Genomic DNA, 24,778 nt, shown 5'->3' on the forward strand with positions numbered 1-24,778 from the left:
CTGTTGTCTCTGGTTTCCCCCTTCTTTCCCAGGCTTGTACAAAATACAGAGGGGAAGTTTGAATGTAAATAAAGAGGGAACTGTTTGTTGATTTTCTTGTTGAGATATGATACACTTTTGCAACTTTGTGTTGGGAATCTGGCAAAGATATACTTTTGTTAAGAAAACAGCAAGCTTCCGGATCCTACCAGCGCCATTTGAGATCAGTGTTTCTGTTGTCACTGTGTTGTGCAGGTCTGGTTTTCATGGATGGTGTTAAACATGGAGTCAATTTTTGAGGAAGATTCACAGCTTCGCAGAGTTGTGGAACGGGAGTTGGTTCTTAATGCCTTAACTCCTGATCAAGCTTTGAAGGTGAGGGAACTTTTAATCAGATTTTATTAGGGAGAACTGCTGGAGAAGAGTGTTCTCTGGTATTGTTTAGCTTTTATCTTATGCACTCTTTCTTACCAGGATAAAATGTTTACCTGGTTTTCCAGAAGAAAGTATATCACAGGGAAGTTTTCTTTTACATTTTGACCTGAACATTTTAAAACTGCCATGCAAATACCTGGTTTTTAATACACCATTATTCACAGAAAACCTCAGTCACTAATTAGTGCTCTTGCATGATTTTATGGGTCATCTGAATGCCTCACGGTTTTCAGTGGATTTATTCTGTACCACTGAAACGGGGAGTGCAGATGCTCTTATTTTGGAGATGGCAAAATATGTCTGCATTTTCAAGAGCATTTCTCAGGTGAGCTGAATTTTGCAGAATTCCGAGCTTTAATCGTTTCTGTATTTTCAGAATTATTTTCCAAGACTTTCAGAACTGTTTAGGTCTCTCCGTTAAAGCACTTAGGTGTGCTATAAGCCACATTACAGCATTTTCCAGGTTCTTTGCCCAAATTCATCTAGAAATTCTGAAATGAAGCAAATGGAAACCAAAGCTGTCCAGTTTCATGGTGTAACTTTTTTTCATCCTTCATTTCAACTGTTTCAGTGTGTTTAAATGAGGAAGGTAGTCTAGAAACTCTGTGAAAACAGGTTTGCTTGGGCTGTGTCCATGGTGGTACATATCTTGCATCCTTGGAGTCTAGTCTGGAGAACATTTGTCCTGTGGCTTGCATGTCTTGATTTAGCTGGGATGCAGTGACATACTACGTGTGTAGTGTGTGGAAAAGGATGCTGAGGGTTTCCGATACTATTCCCCATACTATACCGTTCCCCTGCTATGGGTAATGAAGTAGTGCCAATGTCTGTGCTGAAATTTGGGAACCCAGAAAAGCCTCCCATTCCCCTGCTTTGGGCATAGACCGTGGGGGCTTGGTGTGTGACTTCTTAATCATTTAGTGGATTCATGGAGTAGTGTTCTGTCTTGCTAATCTTGCTAGTACAGAGTGCTGCTACTCATGTGTTGCTTTGCTTTTGTTCTGCTTCTGCAAAAAGAAATTGGTTTTCCTTCTGTATTATTTCTTCACATGACTTTGTTTTAGATTCTCAATGGAGCTGTATGGAATGTAGTCTGGAAAAAGCTAAAAAGTAGCATGCTGTAGGATTCTGTGTCCTCAGATGGCTTAAGTCTTGTTTTTGGTGGTTGGAACATGCTGTGTGCTTCACAATTGCTGCTTTGTTCTCTAGCATCACCTTGGGTTTTGTGAAAGTCTAAACCAGGAGTCTCCTGTGACAAAGAATAGTAATTAACTGTAATTAACATCAGTGGTCCATATGTTGCCCTTGCATCACAGAGCCCTCATGCCATTTATTTTTATAAGCATCAGAGGTGCAGCACTGTTTCAAACAGCTGTTCAACATAACTGTAAGGTGGGCAGCTCTTTCTTTAAAACCTGTTACGGATGATAGATTGGATATAAGGAGGAAATTCTTTCCTGTTAGGGTGGTGAGGCACTGGAATAGGTTGTCCAGGGAGGTTGTGAATGCTTCATCCCTGGCAGTGTTCAAGGCCAGGTTGGACGAGGCCTTGGGTAATATGGTTTAGAGCGAGGTGCCCCTGCCCATGGCAGGGGGGTTGGAACTTGATGATCTTAAGTTCCTTTCCAACCCTAACTGTTCTATGATTCTTATGATTCTATGATTCTATGTGTGACTGTTTCCAAGCTTTAATCCTCTGTAATGGCAGAGTTTTCATGCTGTGTTAATCTGTCAAGTTAATCTGCCACAGCATGTTACAGGGAACTGCAGCAGAACACTTGTCTGAAAATGTTCTTCCTGCAGAAAGCCCAGGCCCAGCTGAAGCTGCCCATCGTGCCATCCCTTCAGAGGCTCTTGATTTACCGCTGGGCTCACCAGGCCCTTGCTACCCCTGCTGATCACCCTCTCATGCCACTGATCTGGCAGAAGTTCTTCCTCCTTTACCTTCACCGACCAGGACCACAGTATGGGTGAGTCTGATCGTAAGGGCTGTAGCAGATTAGCAAGAACTAGTAAGTTTGCACTGTGAGAGGAAGTGCCTCATGCTTAGGACTGCACCTGAGGGCAGTGGGTGCCAGCAACTTTTTAGAGTCAGTTTATTTGCAGAGATGCTGATTTGACACTTGAAACAAGACTTTGTTGTGCTTTTCTGGTCATTTTTAGATTACCTGTAGATGGCTGTATTGGAAGACGTTTTTTCCAGAGTGCAGCTCATGTTAACTTACTCAGTGAGATGAAGCACCGCCTAATAGAGGTAGCAGATTTCCACCATGCTGCCAGTAAAGCACTAAGAGTGGAGAGTCCTGCAGAGGGCAGTGACAGATCACCAGAGAAGGCGAGCTCCTCACCGAATTACCTGACTTCACCAGAACTGCATAAGGAACTTGTCAGGTACAAAAAAAACCACCTGCCCAGTTCAGTCATATTCAGTGCAACCACCTGAGCAACTACTACAGCACAGTCTTAACAGTGGGAGACTTGGAAGGGATGTGACCCTTGGCTGACCTAGATGTACTGCAGGCACTTGTTATATGCATAGTTGTAGTCAGATCTGTTCCTCTGTTGATACTACTTGTTTTGTTTTGAGAGGGGAGCTGATTTAACTAGTGAAAATAGAACATTTTTGACAGAGTTGTTGCTTCCTGTAGGGGAGAGCTTTGCTTTTTGATTAATGGTAATGCCCGTGCTGGTATGATACTTGCTGTTTAGATATATCTGCAAACAGTACATCTTGTCACTAGTTATACATGTAAAATGCTACTTTGTGTGTATACATCTGTTTGTCACAGACCAGGGCACACATTTATGTCTGAGTAAGATTACTTCTTCATGTAATTTACTGGGGACTTCAACGTGTGATTCAGTTTAATGTAGTTCACGCAGTTAGCATGCTAGAGTTGAGCTGTGACAAGTGTGTTCTGTGTCTGCTTTAAAGTGATGTGTCTGCTTAACCAAAATCTTAGCACAAGAGGACAGTTGTGTTGGAGTAGACTAGGGATATGGACAGGGTCACTCACTGTGACTTAGCTGATCAATGCTCACTTTTGTAAGGGGAGATAACTCCGAAGAGTTATGTTATATTCTGTACGCTGGAACTGTAGCTATGGTGTTCAGGAGTCTGTGTTTCTGTTACACAGAAGCTTTTGGTCTGGGAAGTCTACCTTAAAAAATGCAGCACTACAGCATCTGAATATTCTCAGAAACTAGTTGAAAGAATTATTTGGAAAGAGCCTCTTGTTCAGGGGGTTTGTGCATGTGGAATCTGAGCTTCTTTTAAGTGCCCCCACCTCCTGCTTACCCCAGTAATCAGTAGGTACTGTACAAACAAACAAGAGAGATCATAAATCCTCCTTGGGCATTTGTGAAAAATAATCCAGAAATACTAACTGCGTGTAACTTGAGCAATATTTTCAGTCTTTCATTTCAAAGGAGTTCCCTCCTCCAACATAAAAGCAGACTGCTCTGAAGCCAAGTAAATCTGCTCAGGAAGTTTAATGACCACATGGACAGAAGGGAAGATATTGGTAGAGTTCATAAGGGCTGAACTCTTGGAACGAGACTACTTCAATTTTTCCAGCAATGACACTGATACAGAAAACAGGAGTTTTCTAGTGACAGTGTGAAGATCTAATGCATTCTAGTTTTTCCTTGTCAGGAAAGCTTGCATGGGACGGTTATAAAAAGAATACCACTCAGTAGAATGGTGCCAATTGAAGAACAAGGTATATTTATTTTAAAGTACCGTGTTAGCAGTGGAGGAAATGTGAAAAAACTAGCCATGAATTTGAGTCTACAAAGAAATTAAAAAACATGTGAGCTTCTGGAGTGGGCACTCTAGAGAAGTCATGGGGTGAGAAGCCATTCTTGCTCCAATGTTCTGTTGTTTCCTTTGGCCTTTGAATGGGGTTGGGGATGAGATTTCCTGACATAAGAGGCTATTCCAGTCCTGGGTCATGTGCTAATTTGAATAACTTTTTTGTTGTCAAAATTTGTCCTGTTACTCATTGTTATTGCCCTTCATATTTTTCTAAATAGCTTCTTTCCAGTGCTGATCTTTGAGCTGACACTTAATAAACTAGTCACAAAGCATGTGAAACATCAATGTTTTGGACCTTGTCACCTTGTACTATTATTTGTTGCCTTAACCCTAGAATGAGACTGCTATTTAATACATGCTATGCATACAACTAAAGTTCACACTGATTTTGTTTTTGTTTTTCTTCTCAGGCTTTGTAATGTTTTTGTTTTGTGGTTGGAAGAAGAGAGTTTCCAGAAAGGAGACACATATATTCCTTCTTTACCGAAGCAATATGATGTACACAGACTTGCTAAAATCATGCAGAATCAACAGGTGAAGGGCTAAAGACACTAGCAGTCTGGAATCCAAAATTCACTTCACTTCTTAAAAGGGGTCCTCTAAAGTAGTCAGCTACTTTAATGTTTAGTCTTTAATATTCATACAGCATGTGTAATACCTTCACAGCTCTGACCTTTTTCCTAAAAACCTTGTGCTATCCCAAACTGCCTTCCTTTATATTTGAGAGAGGACTCATGAGTAGATTTATTGCATATCTTAATGAGAACACAGTCCTTATTTTGTACTGCTCTGTAATTCTTTTTATGTTCTAAGGTAAATTTTGGGAATTATTGAAGTTGGAACTTTAAATGGCAGAAGCTGAAATCTGCTCATGTTGATAGTGTGTAACATGTCAGGTTCAAACATAAGTTAGTGAGTGGGAAGTACATATTATTCTGTCCAGTAAGACTGAAGAGTTAGTGTAATAAAGTGTACGTGAGAGAGATTGAATTGCTTTTCCTCATTCGTGAGTTTTATTCCTCCAGTGTATGTGACCACTGGAAGTGCAGGCTGCTTTAGCCTGGTTACAGTTAATCATACCATGATGTTTTAGACTATCTTGGTCTCCTCTGTCTTCCTTTTTAGGAATAGAATTTTAATAATCTGTACCATTTTTCTCTTATTTGTTAGAAATTATACTGAGTGTGCTTGTCATATTTCTTCCCGTGTCATGAATGCTTTCCAATAGGTTATGTATGTATGTGGTAGAAAATCTGCATCATTTTTCTTCAGTAGATATGTATATATTCTCACAAAGTAATAATTTTTATTATTACTTTAAACTGCAGGGTATAATTTTATGTGCTTATTTTAGTTCCCCAGTTACTGAGTTGAATACTGCACAGTGTATGGTAATCGCCAAAATGGAAGTGATAATTTCATTCTTCTTTGCTGTAGGATTTGTGGATGGAGTATGTCAATGTGGAACTCATACACCGTGAGTTTCAGGAAGCACTAAACCTTTGGCTGCAGGTTCAACTGGAATCACATACAGCCTGTGTTTCTGCAGGGCGAACAGATTTCACTAACCCTTTATCAGGTACGACATAAGACTAACATTAATGAAACTGGGCCAAAAAGGATTATGAGCGTGTTGAAGCCCTTATTTCTTTAGGAACATAATGATGTCTGTGAATAAAGATGTTAATACAGTTTGTTTTCTGTAAGTGCAGTATTTTGTGTGAAGTGTTCTCACTAAGATGCTGAGGTGAGAGGCTAACATCGATGGTTTTTGGCTTTATTCTGCCTTGGTGAGGCTGCATCTGGAATATTGTGTCCAGTTCTGGGCCCCTCAGTTCAAGAAGGACAGGGAATTGCTTGAAAGAGTCCAGCACAGAGCCACAAAGATGATTAAGGGAGTGGAACATCTCCCTTATGAGGAGAGGCTGAGGGAGCTGGGTCTCTTTAGCTTGGAGGAGGCTGAGGGATGACCTCGTCAGTGTTTACAAATATGTAAAGCTGAGTGTCAGGATGATGGAGCTAGTTTTTTTCAGTGATGTCCAGTGATAGGGCAAGGGGCAGTGGGTGTAAACTGGAGCATGGGAGGTTCCATGTGAACATCAGGAGAAACTTCTTTACTGTGAGAGTGACAGAGCACTGGAACAGGTTGCCCAGGGAGTTGTGGAGTCTCCTACATTGGAGATATTCAAGGCCTGCCTGGACAAGTTCCTGTGTGATGTTCTCTAGGTTACCCTGCTCTTGCAGGGGGGTTGGACTAGATGATCTTCTGAGGTCCCTTCCAACCCTTGGGATTCTGTGATTCTGTGAAAGCTTGCCACATCACAGAACAGCAGATCATATTGTGTCTAGACCTTATACATAGATGAGCTCCCCAAAGATTCCTTTGCACAGAGTATGCTCCAAACAGGATGAGTAATCCTGAAGTTTAGACAGAGACAGCTCCAAGCAAAGGCAAAAAGCACTGAAACTGAAAGCAAAGATAGTGCCTGGGATTTATTTTGTTGCTTATGTTGTTGTTGTTTTCAGTGTTTTTCACTGGAATTTTGCATGGTAAAATGGTTATTCCATTACAAAGGGAATAGGTAATAGTCATGGTAGGTATATTAAGGTATGGCGAGATTGGATATTTTTCTGTGGTTGATTAAAAAAGGGGAGGGAGGAAGCAGAATGAAATTGGAGTAGTTTCATAGGTGAATTGGCACTGTTTGGGCAAGGGAACCGAATGGGAATCAGAAGGAGGAGAGAGCTGACCTACAGAGAGGCCGTGCTTTGGGGAGGAACTGGGGCTGACAAGGCTAGAGGTTAGGATGAATTGTAAGGAAAAGAAGATGAATTTGGCTTAAACTTGGTCTGGGAACCTCTGTTGGATGAGGGGGAAAAAATGAGATGAGAGGAAAATAGAAAGGGTGGAAGGTAGGAGTGACTGGGGGAAACAAGTTAATGAGTGGGTCCTTGGATCCTGTTGTGGTTTAAGCCCAGCTGGCATATGTGCTCTCTTTGGCAGCACATATACTAAAATTGGAAGGATACAGAGAAGATTAGCATGGCCGCACGTTGGGCACCACCAAGAACTGTTGTGTTTTAAGACCATCCAGTAACTCAGAACCACAACACTGCTTGCTCACTCCCCCACTTTCTTCCTCCCCAGCTCCTGGAAGTAACTCCCATGGGCTGAGATGAGAACAGTTCAGTAACTTAAGGTATAACACAAAACTACTACTGCTACCACCAATAATAATGATAGGGGAAATAATAGGGGAAGAGAATACAACCATTCACCACCCACCAACTGATACCCAGCCCGACCTGAGCAGCAGCCTGGCCCTTCAGGGTAAACTCCCTCCAATTTCTATACTGGGCATGATGTGTTGTGGTATGGAATACCCCTTTGGTTAGTTTGGGTCAGGTGTCCTGTCTCTTCTTCCTTCTGACTTCGCCTCCTCCCTGGCAGAGCATGAGACTGACAAAGTCTTTGATTGGAGTAATCATCACTGAGTAAGTACTAAGAACATTGGTGTTATCAGCGTTGTTCCCAGGTTAAAAGTCAAAAACACAGCACTGCACCAGCTACTAAGAAGGAGAAAAATGACTGCTGCTGCTGAATGCAGGACAGATCCTAATGTCTGTGTGTTGTAACTGGTCTTGAAAATTAGCTGTGTGAAATAAATTCTGCCAACCAAAACAGGGAGATTAGCTAAGGGTTTGTTTTTTTTTTAATTTATTTTCTTTTAAAAGGGAGACTCCTGAGCAGTATTTGTCTGCTGCTAAAAGTGGTCCATGTGAAACAAACATTTTTGTTCAGTTTTTCCTGAAGTTTTCTTACTGACAAAACTTGCTCTTGCTTTCTTCTTTAGCTAAAGAGAGAATAATAAATAATTTGAAGAAGTTTGATACTCCCAAGCCCCCTCTTCTGCTCCAGACAATGAAAGCTCCTGTGCCAGTTATTTCCTCTGCCAGTCTAGTAAGTCAGAAAGAAGCAATTCAGCTCGTGCGTGTGGACCTTAACATCTTGCAGCGACATGCCAAGTAAGATACAGCTGTTTCCCTTCTGCCTCCCTAGCATACCTAGTGGTATCTTCAGGTGCTCTTTACAGCAGCCTCTTTTGTGTTGGCACAAGACTGTCACTACTTGACTTCTGCTTCACTTTTTTCCTTTATTCTTAGCTGTCATGTTATTCCACTCCTTTGTCAAATATAAGACTACTCAAGTCTTATCTACTGACTGAGATTACATCATCTGACATCTGTCTTCCACAGTTTCTGTTCTCATTTGGCATAGTTCTTAAAATAAAGCCTCCCTTTAGCTTGAATTTGTTGACAATTAGTTAATTAACCCATTTGCAGTAATGTAGTATCTGCAGTATGAGTCACTGGAGTCCCCCGAAGTGAAATTCTGGGACTATTAGCTTTGTGACTGAAGGAGACTTGTTTTTAGTATTCTTTCTGGGAGAGTCCATCTGAATTATTTTTAAACTCATTTGATGAATCTATAGCTGTTCTTGTCCAATAACAATATAATTTAGTAACAGTATTATAAACCAACATAAAATGTGCTAAGCCTAAGAGAGAATGTGTCCAGTCAATTCCAGCACCACTTCTAGGTAGGCTTGCTTTTTTTGTTTGTTTGTTTGTTTTCTTGTCATTGTTTGTTTTGTGGGTTTTTTGTTGTTATTGTTGATTGAATAAACCCACAGTCCAGCTTTTTTTGTCTGGTGGAAAATGACAATTTCCTATAGAGGATGATCCATGTAATTTTTTTCCAGATTACCATACAGAATAATTAAAAGGGACTCATGCAGACTTGAGCAGTTTTGTTCTTATGAACCTATTTATTTCTTGCTTTGAAGTGCTATTACTTTGAATTTTTAACTCAATTTCATCTAATGATCTTACTTTCTAGGAAAGTGTCATGAGTCTTTGTGTAGCACATTGGATTGAAGTCTTACGTCTTGTTAATTCTAAGCATTACTGTTTTCAGTGAATATTTTGGTAACTTTATTAATAAATGCTTTTCAGAACTGCAGCTCTGTGGGAATCTCAGCATGTTGCTCTTAATAGTGAAATACTGGACACAGTACCTAAGCTGTATGTCAATCGGGAAGAGCAGATTACCCTTCATTTGGAGTGCCGGGGAACTTCAAATAAAGGCTGTCAGGGAGCAGCTCTCCTAACCATCCAGGTACAGACATGTCTTCACTTCTGTTTTGGGGCTGTTGGACATGGATAATTAAAGTAGCAGCCTTCCAGTATCTGAAGGGGGCATATAGGGATGCTGGGGATGAACTCTTCATTAGGGACTGTAGTGGTAGAACAAGGGGTAATGGGTTAAAACTTAAACAGGGGAAGTTTAGATTGGATATAAGGAGGAAATTCTTTCCTGTTAGGGTGGTGAGGCACTGGAAGAGGTTGCCCAGGGAGGTTCTGAATGCTCCATCCCTGGCAGTGTTCAAGGCCAGGTTGGACGAGGCCTTGGGTAATATGGTTTAGAGCGAGGTGTCCCTGCGCATGGCAGGGGGGTTGGAACTTGATGATCTTGAGGTCCTTTCCAACCCTAACTATTCTATGATTCTATGAAAGTGAATTGGCTGAATAATTACAAGAATGGTAGCAGTTGACTAAATAAAGCATTACATGCATAATAGTTACCTGAAATACTTCGTATGTGATGCTCGAATGGAGATGCAGATCAGCAGCTGAAAGATAAGTTGTTGCGTAAAGTTTGTTTTGCTCATAGTATCTGTTCTGAAGTGTTTTCCAATAAGTGAATGTGGGAATATGTTCACTGATGCCCCATCCCTGGAGGTGTTCAAGGCTGGATTGAATGGGACTTTGAGCAACCTGGTCTAGTGGAAGATCTCCCTGCCCCATGGCAGGGGATTGGAGCTGGATGAGCTTTAAGGTCTCTTCTAACCCAGACCAGTCTGTGATTCTGTGATACGAATAGAAGCATGAAAATGTTTACAGAAATACTCCCATGTTGCTTGATACATGAATTTCTTGATCCCCTTTATGTTTCAGTCCCTGCAGATTAAAAAGCCATGAATTACATTAGTGTGTGATAACTAAACAGGAACATGACCAAGGATGTGTACTTCATCAAAGCTCTCAGGGCAAGGGGGCAGGGGAAGACATCTGTATTCAGAGTTCTTTTACTGGGCTTTGCTTCATTGTCACAAGTAGGTGCAACATCAAAGAGTTATAAAAACCCCATAAATATTGTGAAATGAACATGTGTCTTTTTGTCATTTAGTTTGAAGGGAAACATAAAAATGAAGCAGTGAGCCAGCAGCTTCATGCTTTGCGTAAAGAAGTGAGACAACTGCTGGCAGAAGCCAAGAAGCCACCTGCTCTGGGTGTCGTGGAAGCAGCAGTACATGTGGAAAATTTTATAACGTAGGTTGTTCAGACACTGGTTTAGGTAGTGATGTTTTGTATTTCTTTTTCTGTGTGTTACAGTTCAAAATGTGAAACCTGTTTGTGTATTTTTCATAATGGTTATCAGCTTGGGTCAGCAATCGAGCTGGAATGCTGAGGCCTGTGTGTTTGTAATGCAGACGCCTAAAGAAATAACACTTATTATTAGAAGATCATTCAGCCTCAGAAAGGCACACAGTATTGTTTTCTACTTCTGCTTATTGTACTGTGTATTAGAATAGCCCAGAAGCACACTGAGTGGTGGCAGGGATGATACGTTAAACTTTAGGAAGTGGTAAATTTGTACCACAGCTGTCTCAGCTGTGGGCTAAACTACATGTTTTTAATATCTCTCTCTGTGTTTTTTCCCTATTACAGTTCAGTTCTTTAACAAAGAGTTGTGATTTGAAGTAGCTTTTCAATATATGAAACAAAACTGCAGTGGAAGAGAGCTATGTAATACCACTTTTTTTGGAGAGTGGTGAACAAATGGATTAATCCAAAGCGCTCTTCCTCTTGAAGACCTTTCAGAGTTCATCCCAGGGGTCCAGTTTTGCTACACCATTCTTCTCCAGGTTCTGGACTGGGATTCTTCTAGAGCAGTTGTTTTCCCACAGAGTGTAGTCACAGTACAAGTGAAATGTTTTGTTGCTGTTCATGTATATTCATTCTTGCTCATTAATCTGAAAAGTTCTCTGGATGAGCTAGTTCTTCACATTTACATCTGTGGAATTGCATTTCTTCAGATGTTTTAATTCAGACTCAGTGAAGATGGGGTTTGAGCTCAAGAAAACATTATTTGGCAATACATAATTTTTTTTTTTTTGTTTTAATTCTTCCACAGAGCTTGTTAAGTAAAGCGAGGTAAATTTTCTTACAGTACAGATCTAATAGAGGTGGCCTAGAAACATGAAGAACCCATGATTTAAGGGAGAAGTAGTGTCTTGGAACTATGCTGTGGAAAACCTTTTGATGATCACTTTCTGACTAGTTATGAAGACTTTCTGAGGTTTGGAGGCAGCAGAATTAATTGAGTTCAACAGAGGCTGTTCAGCCTTGATATGAGAAGGCTCAAGGGGTTCTCATCAATGTATAGAAATACCCGAAGAGTGGGTGCAGTGAAGATGGAGCCAGGCTCTTTCCAGGGTTGCCCAGTGACAGGATAAGAGGCAATGAGCACAAACTAAGACACAAGAGGTTCCTTCTGAACATCAGGAAACATTTTTTTACTGTGAGGGATGACACAGGCTGTGCAGATACGTGAAATATCCATCCTTGGCGATACTCAGAAGCCATCTGGACATAGTTCTGGGCAACTAGCTGTAGGTGGCCTTGCTTCAGCCAGGGGGTTGGTGCAGATGTCTTCCAGAGGTCCCTCCCAACCTCAACCATTCTGTGAACCAGTGCCTGATTATCATGTAAGCCAGAAATACCCGTCTGAAGGCTATACACTGGCAAGAAACCTTTCTTTATTTTTACAGATTGTTTGCCATATCTAAATTTAATCTGTGCTTTTTTTTTTTTTTTTTTTTTAATCCTGTCAGGGCCTTAATAAATATCTACAAGGTGCAGCCTATGCCTGCAATCAAGAAAGTTGGAATTAGTTTGTTTTTTACGTTAGTGGAATATGTGTGTGATGAAACTCAACGCAGTCCTCCCACAAGGCAGTTCTTTACATCCTGCATTGAGATTCTAGGCCAAGTGAGTTTATTCTCCTGATTTTTGGATGTCTAATGCTTATTCCAATTGCCTGCTGATGTTAGGGGTCTAAAACATTCAGAAGTCTGAAAATTAACTTCTATGCTTCCATTCAGTTTTACTTTCAACCATTTGTATAATATACAGAGTCTTTAGGAGAGTTTAAGCTTACATATAAGCAAAATAAAAGCTGTTCCTCTGAGGTGCCCGCTTAGTGCTAATAAATGCTGTCTGTGTTAGCTAAATGCTATGGTAGGCTGGATTTTTGGGCAGGTAGCTAATGTTTGGGTACCTCCAGTACATAACAGTGGTTTTGGCGTATATTTTGCTGTTACCAGTAACCTTCTAGCTGATGCATATTTTGTCAACCTAGACATCTCTCACATAGACTTGCAGTATTCTTTGTGTAGGGAGTTAGCCAGAAGTTTGGTAGAGAACGTAAGTTCTTGGTGGTGGTGATAGTGTTATCTGTGGGGAACACATCACATGGTGCTCTGAGAAAAAGCATTAGTCTCTGCTTTGGGTCCAAGTATTTATTTTCATCTCTCAAATACATGGATTTTTCCACAAGCAGCTGTCCTTAAGTGCCTCTTAACAGCTGAAGTGATGAAAAGCTCTTCACAGCCCTAGTTCTGCTTAAATTTTTCCTGATAATAGGCAGGGCTGCTGAAACTTGGATTCATTTTCTTAAGCTATCCCATGAAAAAAATTGTATTTCTAGGTAATTTTAGACAACATGTGTGGTCACAAGTTCTGTTCTTCAGTATGATAGGGAGGCATGTTTATTTTACATGATATCTTGTGGAACAGCAGTGTTTAGTTGGTGATGATCTCATACAGTCTGTCGTTTTTTGATAAAATATTTCTTTTTAAAAAAAGATCAGAACTGTGCTTGCCTCTACAAACAGTTCCAAGAGGTGTGTGCTCCAATAGATTCACACTAAGGTACTTTTCTCGCTATTCCCAATTTCATCAGGTGTTCATCAGTGGGACCAAGTCAGAGTGTAAACGTCTCCTCCAGACGATCCTGCAGAACCGGAGGCTCTGTACTCTGCTTTCCCCTTACTTCACTCCTGTTGCCTCTCCCAGTGAATTTGTGGCTTTATATGAAAAAGTCGTGGCCTTTCTGAGTGAGGATAACAGTGATGTTGTCTTCATGCTGCTGACAAAGGTGAAGTACTCGTGTATACTGCATCTGCTTTGTGGGTTGCTTTTGTGGGTGCTCTTTCCCTAAAGATGGTGACTTTAGCTTGAGGAGCAAAGAGTGCAAATGCAGTACTTTACAATAACAGTGATAGGTTCTATAATTTGATATTGCTCACCCTGAATGGTATATGTTTTATTTAAGCTCAAGAGGGACTGGAAGTGAAAGCAAATAGGAAGCTAAAGCTACTCTTTCCTAGCCCAGATATGTATGTGTCCAGATATGTCCACTATGTGCTTCCTAGGAGTTAATCTTCAGTGCACTCTTACTCTTGAAATTAAAGCAGATTCTCAATAGCTTCTTCTGTCTGGTATCTCTTCAGAGACATTCATTAAGATAGCCACTGAATCCCAGGTATCTTGGCAAAATATTTTTTTAATTTTCATTTTTATCTAGGGAAACACTTTGAAACAGTGTCTGAAACTTCCATCTCTGCTTGACACCCATATCCTTCCTGCCTGTCTTAAAACATAAGCAAGTGATTTGCACATCTCTTCTTTCAGGGCTGCAGGATACTCCATTAGTATCCTGTATTAGTATTAGTGCCATTGGAGAAATTCCTGTTAGGCTTTGATGTCACTGGTTCTCATCATTAGTTGCACAGAGACACAGGGTTTGGCAGCTGTGACTAGCAGGCAGTCTGTTTTGGCCACAGCTCTGAGCTGTTCTTAGTGGCAGTGGTCAGCATTGTCCCTACTAACCTAGATCTAAGCGGATGATCTAAAAGCTATAAAACTTTGTGCCTCCACCTGAAAATTTGTGAATTACAGAGAGTAACCCAGTCTAATGCTTGTAAGTGTTTGCTTGGCAGTGGTACTGAAGCATGGAAATTGATACACATCTTTATGAATCAGAAAACTCCTGCCCAGGCTTGTTTCATAAATTCTGGGACTTCTGCAACATGCTAAATCATAACCTTTGGAGAACATTACCTTGGGTTTGAGTTGGGGTTAATGAGGTGCAGATTAATTTGGTTTTTTTCTTAAATATATAAAAACTTCAAGATACTTTTTTTTCCCCTGATTATTCTCCCTTCTCCTAAAGGTGTTGTGCCTGTTAAAACTTCCACTTACAAATGCGTCCTGTCCTCTGTTCTAGTTTGACCTTACGCAATGGTTAAACACTGCTAAACCACCTCTGTCTGAACGCACTAAGCTGCTGGAGTCTATTCACTTGGCTCTGAATGCATGTGGCCTTGAACCTGATGAAGATATTTTGATGCCATTTAATATCTTCTGCAAGCATTGGACTAACCTCCTCCAATATCAGTTCCCTGATCACTATAGTGATTTCTTAAGATTGTTCGTGCAAAGTGAGTATCTGAGTTGATGAGTACATAGCCTTTTGTACTGAATTCTTCTGGCTTAAAAAGATGAACTGTGTTTAATAGAGTTAAATAGCAGAAATGTGGAATGATTGAAACTTAAGTTTCTGTATGCACTTTTATGTGTGTACTATGTGGTGTGTTTTTATTAGACATCTTTTAGCTCTACTAGAAGGAAACACTCTTCTGCAGACAAAGTACACACATCAGTGACAACAGATTTTCAACCCATATGTCATGGAAAAATGGCTGCTACTGCTGAACCCAGGACTCCATATTACAGAATAAAGATGGAGGGGAGGTTTCTATTAATGGAAGCCCTTATTAATTATAGTTATGCCACAATCTGTAATGCAGAATCTTTGTTCTTGAGCACCTTTCAATGTCAAACTGAGAACTGAAATTACAGGGACCTGGAACTGATACTTAAATCTGCTGAAAACATGCTGGTTGACATTGATTCTACTTACAATCTGATGTGCTTCTAAAATAAGAACAAAAGTACTTCCTTTCTGTCAAACTATGTGCTGATGCAGCAGCTGTCTCTTAATATGTGATTGTAGCCAGGGATGTACTAAGTGCCTGGGAAACTCTTAAGAGAGCATGTAGTTGCCAAAAGGGAAGGTTAAATTTCTTCTGTTTGGGAAGTAGAGATACTTCGCACCTTTAAACTTTGGAATTTCAAACTCATGCTGTGCCTATTTATATATTTTTTTATGTAGTAGGGAGGTCTCATTTCAACCTTTTCTGACTTGTATTCAAAAGGGGCTAACACCCTTTTCCTGATTATCACAAATGCATTTCGTTCTCTTTCTCCTAAGGCTCATCAGAGCAGCTTCTAAGCCCTGACTGTTGGAAAGCATCACTTAAAGCTTTGGGATGTGGTTCACCAATGCCGGAGCAGGCAAGCTTCAAGAAAAATGACTCTACTGAAAATCCTGTATTGCAGGATTCAACAAAAATTCTCCTCTCTGCAGAACAGGTGGGTGCCTCTTTGCTTGATTTATTATGTTTTTCGGCTGTAACAGATGCCCACCAGTGACAAATAACACTGCTGTGCAGTCTTTCTGCACTTGATGAATAGTTTCCTTCTTTTCACAGGTTAGAGAGACAATAGAATGGCTTTCCACATCTTTCTACAAACTCCGACTGGCTTCAACAGACTTCAGGGCTTTTGGCCTGTTTTCAAAGTGGAGTCCTTATGTGCCTGAACTGAATAAATTTCTGGAGTATCTTATTAAACGACTTACTGACATGGAAGTTGCCAATTTAGCACAAGAGCCTGTTGGCAGTAACAGAATTCTAGCAGGTAATGTGTCTTTAAAGCAAATTACTTAAGAAGAGGCATTCAGTTTCTGTGGTTTTCTCTGTTAAAGGCCATTTAAATATACAGTAAAATTTTCTTGCTCTGCATTTGTACAATGATGAAAACATTAAAATACAGACAGTGAATGCTGATGCTACTTCATGGCCTTATGAGACCTTCTGATTTATCTTTACATGGAGGAAGCTTATTTAGTTATTTTATGAAGAGATCATACTTCCTTCAAAGAAAAATACAGTCTTTTGCACTGAGGAGAGATTTGGAACTGAGTTACTAATGAATTTCATCATAGTGTGCTTTCGATTTAAAGGAAATCACCAAAATACCTTTTATTTTAGTATATACATGTTTAAAGTCTGCATCATCATTACCTTCACAACTTCAGATGCGTTAAAGTGTCATTAAAACATACAAGTGATGTGAAATGCTTGTGATTGTTGTTAAAACAACATTGCTAATGTAGTTAGTAATATTTTATATATTTTTATATATGTATTTAAATATTGTATTTTACATTTTTATTTGACCAGGAAGAAGTGATTAAAAGTTGCAGTAAGTAAAGGACATTGTGTTCAAGTTTGGAAATGTGGAGTATGTTCAGTGTTGCTAATTTGAAGGAAAAAGAAAAAAGAAAAAAGAAGGCAACTTCTTTGTTTTGTTTTCTTCTAGCATTGCAGTCCCTGTACTCAGTCATTGCTGGACTCTTTAAACCATGGATACTGGTCTTGGATAAGGAAGATGCAAGGTATATATTGTATTTTAAAGTTAAATGGATTTTTGTGGAAGTAATGACTTTAGGCCTGTAAGAATGGTTTTCATTGTTGCGTGGGATTTTTTTTTAGTTTATGGCTGTATTGCGACTTTCTATTTAAGTAGCTGTTACCTGTGCCATATCCTAAGTAATTACAGAACTAATTAATTATTTACGTCTAATTTTCCAAGGCTTAAATTGAATAATAATTTTAGATTTATGAAATATCTGTTTCCTGACCAGAGCTTGCTTAGGAGAAAAATATGATTGCAATCAGTTCTGAGAACACTGAAACTTGGATTTTTTAGATTCCTTTTTTTTAGCTTCCATAATATCTATAGTATCTTAGTTTAACACAAAACAGAGAAAGCCAAACATATACAATCCAAAGTGGTATGTAGAGAAACTTCAGGCTAAATCAGTCCTATTATAATCTACTGTTTTGTGTATCTGTGTCTTCACATGGATAATTATTTGTAATATTATAAATTTTGCTTTTTTCCAAAACCAAAAACTTCTTGGTTTGTGAGTGCATCTTCAGCACTTAGAAGGCTGACTGCAGGTGGTATGTGCTGTCATTCAGAAATTCTGGTGTTTTGCTCTTTAATTCAATTACAGAAGTCAGACAGGTAATCACTGCTTACTCAGTGGTATCGTGGCTCATGGGTGTGACATTACAGTATGTACTTTTTCTAAGGAAGAAGAGAACAGTCTGAAAGAGTTGAGTTTGAGAGAACTGCTGGTGCCTGTGCTATATTGTTTTACTGTGCTTTAGAATATTTGATATTTAAATTGCTTAAGTGTTTATGATCTGATAACTCAGCACTGAGTTTATGTTGCTTTTCTTCTACTTCTTTAAGTAACCAGCCTTGCTACCCTTGGTTGGAGAGTGACACTCCTGTAGTATCCACCATGGTCTGTTTGTTTACAGATTGCATCAAGCTATTGCATGAGAGCTTTAAAGGTGGGTGAAGTCTACACTGTTTTAATGTAGTGGCACTTTCTGTTCTATCAGGCCAAAAAAGACTTTTGATTTAGATGTGGGATGTGAGGTGATTTTATTTGTTGCGAACATTTAGCCAGGCTGATCACTACAGTGGTACCAGGAGCATTTCTTTATTTCATCCTTTTAAAAACACAAATACAACATAAAAGCAGTGAAGCTCTACATGGAAGGAATTTTTTAGAACTTTGAATTGTTGTCCTGCAACTTTTAATGTCCTTCTTGAGGAAGGGCATGAAATCGTAAGCTTCCCTAATTGTTGTTTTGGAGGAAAAAAAATAAATATAAAAGCTTAATGTGCATTTTTTATTTTCTGTGAATTTTAGTGTAACTTCCATTTATGTTTTTTTTGTCTTCAAAATTGGACTTCTCTAATCAAGCTTTCCCTGATTTTTTTTCTGTTGTTAATTGAGCTGTTGTCTTTGAATCTAGATAAGTTGTTGCCAAGCCACCATGGGGCTCTTTGGTTACATCTAATGCATTACTGTGAATGCTGCACAGCCCCCAAAATGCCAGAGTTTATTCTCTATACTTTCCATACTGAGTTCAGAAAGCTTCCATGGAAGGAAATGCATCCAGACCATATGCTTATGGAAGAGTTCTTTAAAGTGAGTACACAGTATCTGTTGAATTAAGTTCATAGTGTTGCCGTTGAAGGCAACTGGAGAGCTGAAGACAGTTTTAGCAAGTAAGCTTTTAAAGTTTGTAGCATTCACAGCTGCTCATTTTGTGATTGATTTTTGTAAAGGAGTGCTACTGAGTGTTAGACGAAGTTGTGTGAAGCTATAAAGCTGGCAGTCTTTGTAATCTGACATTGCTCTATCTGAATAGCTCATTACATATTATAGAATCATAGAATACCTTGGGTTATATTTAATATGTATTCGTTAGGGTTAACATATTTTACTGTTGTCATTTTGTTCTCACTTCCAAGTTGCCTGAGACAATGTAAAACTGCAGATGGGTGTGGAAATGATCCAGGATTTACTGCTTATCTGTTTGGGATGAGTTCTTCTTGCAGTTCTAAACAGGCTTTATTATACCTAAGAGTTTGTAATAAATTAATTCTTTCTGGCTTGCAGTAGATTGGTGTTCTGTATTGGTTATTTGGGAGGCTTAGACAGTTACATGTGCAACTCTTCTGGTGAGGGGTAAAATGATGGAGAAATGCATCTATATTCTCCTTTGCTGACCTAAAATGCTGCTGTGGCTACTGAAAAATACGAAAGTATTTATATCTTACTTTGATTTTTGTATGCCTTTTTTTCATTTCTCCTTCCTAGATTGAAAGAGGAAGCCCCAAGAGTTGTTTCCTATTCTTGGGTTATGTGTTATGTGAAATAAACTGGGTCAGTGTCCTCTCTGATGCCTGGAATCCCAACCCTCATCCTCAGACTCACAGCATGATTGTCTGTTTGCTGTATATGATGGTCCTGCTGGCAAAGGAGGAACAACTTACAGGCAAAGAGGTAATTTTTAGAAAGGTTCATACCTTCCTGTCTCACCTTTGCTAGTAAGGGCAAGTAAGGTTGTGCCTCACTTGCAGAATTACTAACTCAGAAGGGGTTTTTGCATAGGTGAAATACCCCAAAGAATCTTCCAGAGATGGCCAAGACTAATTCCTTGTGTACAGCATTTTGTATAACTTACGTGGAAAAGAACAAGAGCTGCTGTTCATTTAAAAAAAGCTTCTGTTGGTGCTCCAGTAGTGGTGTTAAAGAGTAAGGAGATAAATATAAACAGCTTCCTGGAGGTACAAAATGACTCTTTAGGCTTTGGAAAGAGCAAGTAAGTATGTTAGTTTAATTAGTTTTAAAAAAAAATCATTAAACAAAGCTACTGTGCAGTTGTTTTGCCTTCCATTTTTAAGTCTGGGGTGCTCCATCATATAATTTTCTTATCCTTTAAGCCAGTCTTCAGTTAAAATACACGTTTCCTTTTCTCTTTCCTAGTTTTGAAGAGCGTTGCTTATAACCACGTGCAAAGTAGAAGCAGTATTAGCAAAAATTTACATATGCACATATAATACATGTCCATATATATGTGTACATGTTATGTGCACCTGTATATAGGTCTGCCTGGTTTGATTCAGGTAGTCTGCTGACATGAGTGCAGAAGCAGCTTTGACTGGTGTTTGTGCCTGTGGGAAGAATTGGGAGGATCACTGAATCACATTTATTCTGTCATAGCCAGTCACGTAAATCTCCACTGTGCCTTGCTGCTTTTTTCTGAGTGGCAGACATAAATGCATAGAGGGATGGTAAGGAGTCATCCACTTATGAAAAGCTTATGCTCTGTGCCTTACTGTGTGTGCATGTTCGTGGTGTTTTCCAACCTGATCTTCAGTGCTGGTCTTCCAGTACTGTACTACAAGTACTTCCAGTTTCTTGTGTTAAACGCAACTCAGCAATAGGATTAGTCCCTCTGAGGTTAGGAATAGCACTTAATCTGGGTGTAGGGTTTTTTTCATTGCTGTCTAAAACGAAAATATTTGTCTGCTTGAACATGTTTTCTGTAATTGTTCAGTCCTTAACAGAAGTTCTTTTACAAACATTTATATTTTACTTTAAAATGCTCCCCTTCTAACTCCATATGATGTGATGACAAGTAACAATGATGTAACAGCACCTTGAAGACCAGATACATCTTTTAAGAAGCTTGGCACTGCCTGCTCCTGAGTTACTGGGGACAAATTACTTCATCTGTAGGTTGAGTTTCCTTGTTCCCTTGCTCTGAAGGGGGATTTGATAATTTCTGCTTTCTCAGTGCTTTTCCTATTTCGCCAGTAATTCTAAATTCACCCCTGTATTTCTGAATTATTGGAATAGGAAAGAGAAGCATTGGGTGTTACGATGGACTTTCCAAACCCCAGTTTTGCTAAGAGCTCTGTATGGGTAAATCTGGCACAGTATCAGTCCATTGCTTCTGGAGGACTCTTGCAAAGGGACTGGGTAATCTTCAAGAAGGCCATTTTACATTTGCCAGTTTTCCTCTAATTGTAGTATCTTCCATTGTCTGTTTCCCCTGAGGCATTACAAGATGCTGTGTCGAGATGTCACCATCAGCCTTTGATCAACATTGTGTTCCAGTTTCGGAAGATTACCAGAGTTCACATACTTTGACCTGAAAGTATTTGCTAATCAGAAGCTTCTAAAGCTTCAAAAGATACTTGTTTGTACATCGTGTGAGTCAGCCTCAGGAATTCCCTCCTAGCTTCCAGCAGTGTGTTAAACTGACACAGCCCATCACTTGTCTTTTACCTCCCAGGAGGCTCCTGTGACACCTTGACCTAAGCGTCAAACTTTCTCAGCCCTATGTTCCAGTGGATGAGCAACTTGAGAAGTACTTGATGTACCAGAATCAAATTCTTGTTGATGTAGCTTAATTTGGGTTAGTTCTGGATCGTTACAATCTCTAGGTTGTGTGTCAGCACAATTCCAGTATTTGTTCATTATATAATGTGCAGAAATCTGGTGTTTCTCAGTGTCTTGGGTGGCCCTTTTATATTGCAGATGGGTATGAACCCATGAGAGGAGGATGATGGTAAAGGAAGCTATACTCTTTGCTGCTTATAGACTGCTGTGTACTTGCACTGCCAGTGTGAGTTGTGGACCCTGTAGGCTGCTGTAGAGTTTAGGATGGTATTTATGAAAATGAGCACTTGAGGAGGACCCCAGGTTGGAAGATGTTTCACGGAGGAAAATTGAGGGATATGGCTTCGGTCCTTGGTTCAACTGTGAACTTAGGTTTTTTAAAATTAATTTTAATGCCTTTTTTAAACCTCTGCTGAAGTGACTTTATGTTGTAGGTCTTTGTTTCTTTTTAGCTCTTTACCTGTTAGATTTTAATTCCTCTCACTGACTTTTGAGCTTGGTTAGAGCTGCTGCAGCAGCCTAGGTACTGTTAAGTGATGCTAGAAGTGACATGCGGGGGCTGGCTATTTGCTTGCATAAGGAGCCAGACTCCCACTAGTCATCTGTTTCTGTGGGATTTCTGCTTCACCTCCTTCAAATTTTGGAGTCTGGGCTTCCTTCCGGTATTGAGTACTGTGAATGTTAAACACTGAAGAAGATCAAGCTTACACTAATGTCTTTAAATCTTCAGGAATCACCACTCATAAATCTTCTTGGACAGACCAGCTCCCTTCCTTGGCAGCTTGTGGGAATTTCATCTTACCAAAGTATCATCAGCTACTGCAACAGTCACTACCCTCCTTCTGTTATCCTTGCTAAGGATGCTGCAGCTGAACTGATCGTGAAGCTCCTGAAAATCTCAGCAGGCTTTGGTGCATCTTCAGACAGTCACGTCCACCTTGTAAGTTGAACTGGATTCGCAGTGTCTCTGAGCTCTTCTTGTCATTTGCGTGTTCTGCTTTTGTATATTGTAGAGTGTGGAAAGAATTCTAGGCATGATCTTTTTTTCCTAATTTATTTAAATTTCAATTAACAGGATGCAACACTGAAGTGCCGAGCATACATTCGTCAGGTGGTTCAGTTTCTCAGCACCTTAGAACAAAGTGGAAAGATCACTCTTGCAGTTCTGGAACAAGAAATGTCCAAGTTGCTAGATGACATTGTCATCTTTAATCCTCCAGGTTTGTGTTAAAGAAGTGGCAAACTACTTTAAAGCTGTCAAGATCCCTTATTCTACTGCATGGCTTGTTGAACATCTGTGACTGTAATTACTTGCATTACTCTAATGTCTTCTTTTTGCGCAGCTGGGCATGTTGCCTTGATGTATATGTAGGTGATATATTAGCGCAAAACAAAAATATGAATGTTAGCCTGTAGAACTGTTAAGAGTGACAGAACCAAAACTAGAAACAATATACAGGAGCTCAATGGATTCTATTTTGTGTTCTCTAATTTTTTAATATTTTTTTTAATTTTGTTTGCATCTTTATTAAAAGGAAGGATGACACAGTTACTCTTATTGTCCTTCAGGGATGGGATTCTAGAAAAGAGTTCCAACCTGTTGTGCAATTTGGAAAACTGAATGTTGAAGTAGGGGAATGATACTGATGTACGCTAATAGTACGGTGTGTCCACACTTACAGCATTTGTATCTTTCTCATTTCTGTTACTAATACCAGCCTGAGCTTCCTCTATCAAACCAAAATTTCGGGTGAAATCAGCTGTCTTGCTGTACTACACAGCAAGTCAGGAGTTGTGTCTCTTCCTGTCCATTACTCATATAGCTGTGCTAGCAAGAGTGAACAGGAGGTGTCTGAAAGTCTGTGAGAGTGAGAGCTCTTTCACTACTTATATTGCTGCTTAGAGAAGCTCTGTAGGATACCCCCATAGCCAGTAAAATTCTTTGTGACTTGAAGCGAAGGCTTGCTTGTTGCTGCTGATGCGTCTTGCAGCCAAGATATTCTGGACGAGACAGGAGCTCTAGTGTAAGAGGTGCAGATCTGTTTCATGAACCCCTGTGCATGCTTGCTTGTGTTTAAGGGCTGAGAGAGTGCTCTGTCTTGCTCAGACAGACTGTGGAGTGCAGGAGGGTCACTGGTGCAATGGCACAAAAGCAGTGTGTGTAAGATTTAGCTTCTCTGTGAGAGGTGAAGGAGGGCGGCAGTTTTTTGGAAGAGGCTCTGGGGCACCTCCTTGAGACCAAGAGAGCCATTTCAGTACATAGACACTGGAACCCAAAATCAGCTTCTCCACTGAACACTTTCTGTAGGTACTGGGAAAAGCCTCTTGCTCATTAAACACCTCAATTCCCTGCCTGCATTTACAAAACGGCAGTAAGACCCCCATTCCTTGCCATCTCTTCCAAGGTAGTTCATCATTCATTAAACAGGCACCTGATAAGGCTGCACAGCAGAGTACACTGGAGCCCATCTTTCATGTAGGGTCTTTTGCCAAGACTACGGTGTAAATAAATTGAATGATAAAGCATGTTTGCAGTCTCCAGGATGAACTCTGGTATAAAATGACAGTTTAAAGCACAGCTTAGAGTGAAACAAACAAGATTTTAGATTAATTCAATTTAAGATATAACAGACATGAGCCTTGGAATGTTCCAATCCCCTCAAGCTTTTCAGGGTTTCCTGCTAATCCCAGTGTTCAGTCCCATAATATCTTTCTGAAACTATCTGACTTTCAGATATGGACCTGCAAATGCGTCACATGGCCCTCAGCAGCCTCTTCACAGAAACACTGATGATGATGAACAATTCTAGAGTAACAACTGCTGAGTCTCTACGAGGGAGCTTGCGGAAGTGGGTTGACAGCAAAGTGCACGGGTTGCTGGCAATGCCCCTTCTCACAGCAGCGTGTCAGAGCCTGGCCTCTGTGCGGCACATGGCAGAGACAACAGAAGCCTGTATCACTGCTTACTTCAGTGAAGGTAGGAGGCTGTCTTCTTCTGCTGCTTGTCTCAAAAAGTTTGATTAGTCTTGGATGCACATTGGATACAAATCATCTGGAATACTTACAGCTTCACTCTGTGTAGCACTGGAACTGGGTTTTAATCTGGTTTCTGTAATCAAAGCCACTTTCTTTGTATCTTATGGCTCCCAAAGCTAGATAGAGAAGTTAAGCCATTGTGGTTTGAGTTTTGCAACTGCTCTAATAGTGTTTTCTTAAGAACCTTACCTTGTCTCTGTGAAAGCCAGTTTGCTCTGTGTAGTGGTTGCTATTTTTCCAGCTAAAGGGGAAGACTTTAAAAACAAGGAATCATCCCAAGAGAGCAAAACAAATATTTTTTCCCCTCCTCTAGTGTTCTATAGGCTAATTTAAGAAGAAACCAGTCTTGATTGGTAAAATTCTGAGGGTTTTTCTGATGTGATTCCCCCCTCCCTTCCTGCTTGTATAATCCTTGTGGA

The 24,778-nt window shown here is 40.0% G+C and overlaps 1 protein-coding gene and 1 pseudogene across 5 annotated transcripts in view; both read left to right on the forward strand.

Moving 5' to 3' along the window:
* The window catches only part of EPG5 (ectopic P-granules 5 autophagy tethering factor), a 66,175-nt gene that overhangs the window by 34,205 nt on the left and 7,192 nt on the right, over positions 1 to 24,778 (forward strand). For all 5 annotated transcript variants that reach the window (XM_061356947.1, XM_061356948.1, XM_061356949.1 and 2 more), the window contains 20 exons: positions 235 to 354; positions 2,218 to 2,384; positions 2,578 to 2,805; positions 4,642 to 4,765; positions 5,669 to 5,810; positions 8,086 to 8,257; positions 9,248 to 9,410; positions 10,482 to 10,624; positions 12,190 to 12,346; positions 13,320 to 13,514; positions 14,646 to 14,859; positions 15,693 to 15,853; positions 15,973 to 16,180; positions 16,865 to 16,940; positions 17,807 to 17,910; positions 18,382 to 18,557; positions 19,233 to 19,418; positions 22,054 to 22,263; positions 22,399 to 22,543; positions 24,058 to 24,300. In XM_061356947.1, the coding sequence (XP_061212931.1) occupies positions 235 to 354; positions 2,218 to 2,384; positions 2,578 to 2,805; positions 4,642 to 4,765; positions 5,669 to 5,810; positions 8,086 to 8,257; positions 9,248 to 9,410; positions 10,482 to 10,624; positions 12,190 to 12,346; positions 13,320 to 13,514; positions 14,646 to 14,859; positions 15,693 to 15,853; positions 15,973 to 16,180; positions 16,865 to 16,940; positions 17,807 to 17,910; positions 18,382 to 18,557; positions 19,233 to 19,418; positions 22,054 to 22,263; positions 22,399 to 22,543; positions 24,058 to 24,300 (3,334 nt within the window). The remainder of the gene's footprint in view (positions 1 to 234; positions 355 to 2,217; positions 2,385 to 2,577; positions 2,806 to 4,641; positions 4,766 to 5,668; positions 5,811 to 8,085; positions 8,258 to 9,247; positions 9,411 to 10,481; positions 10,625 to 12,189; positions 12,347 to 13,319; positions 13,515 to 14,645; positions 14,860 to 15,692; positions 15,854 to 15,972; positions 16,181 to 16,864; positions 16,941 to 17,806; positions 17,911 to 18,381; positions 18,558 to 19,232; positions 19,419 to 22,053; positions 22,264 to 22,398; positions 22,544 to 24,057; positions 24,301 to 24,778) is intronic.
* Positions 7,220 to 7,280, forward strand: LOC133214220 (U6 spliceosomal RNA; annotated as a pseudogene).

The sequence above is a fragment of the Neopsephotus bourkii genome, unplaced genomic scaffold (assembly GCF_033783945.1).
Source record: "Neopsephotus bourkii isolate Nb327-2 ecotype Australia unplaced genomic scaffold, CSIRO-AGI_Nbou_v1 NB_874, whole genome shotgun sequence".
Taxonomy (NCBI): Eukaryota; Metazoa; Chordata; class Aves; order Psittaciformes; family Psittacidae; genus Neopsephotus; species Neopsephotus bourkii.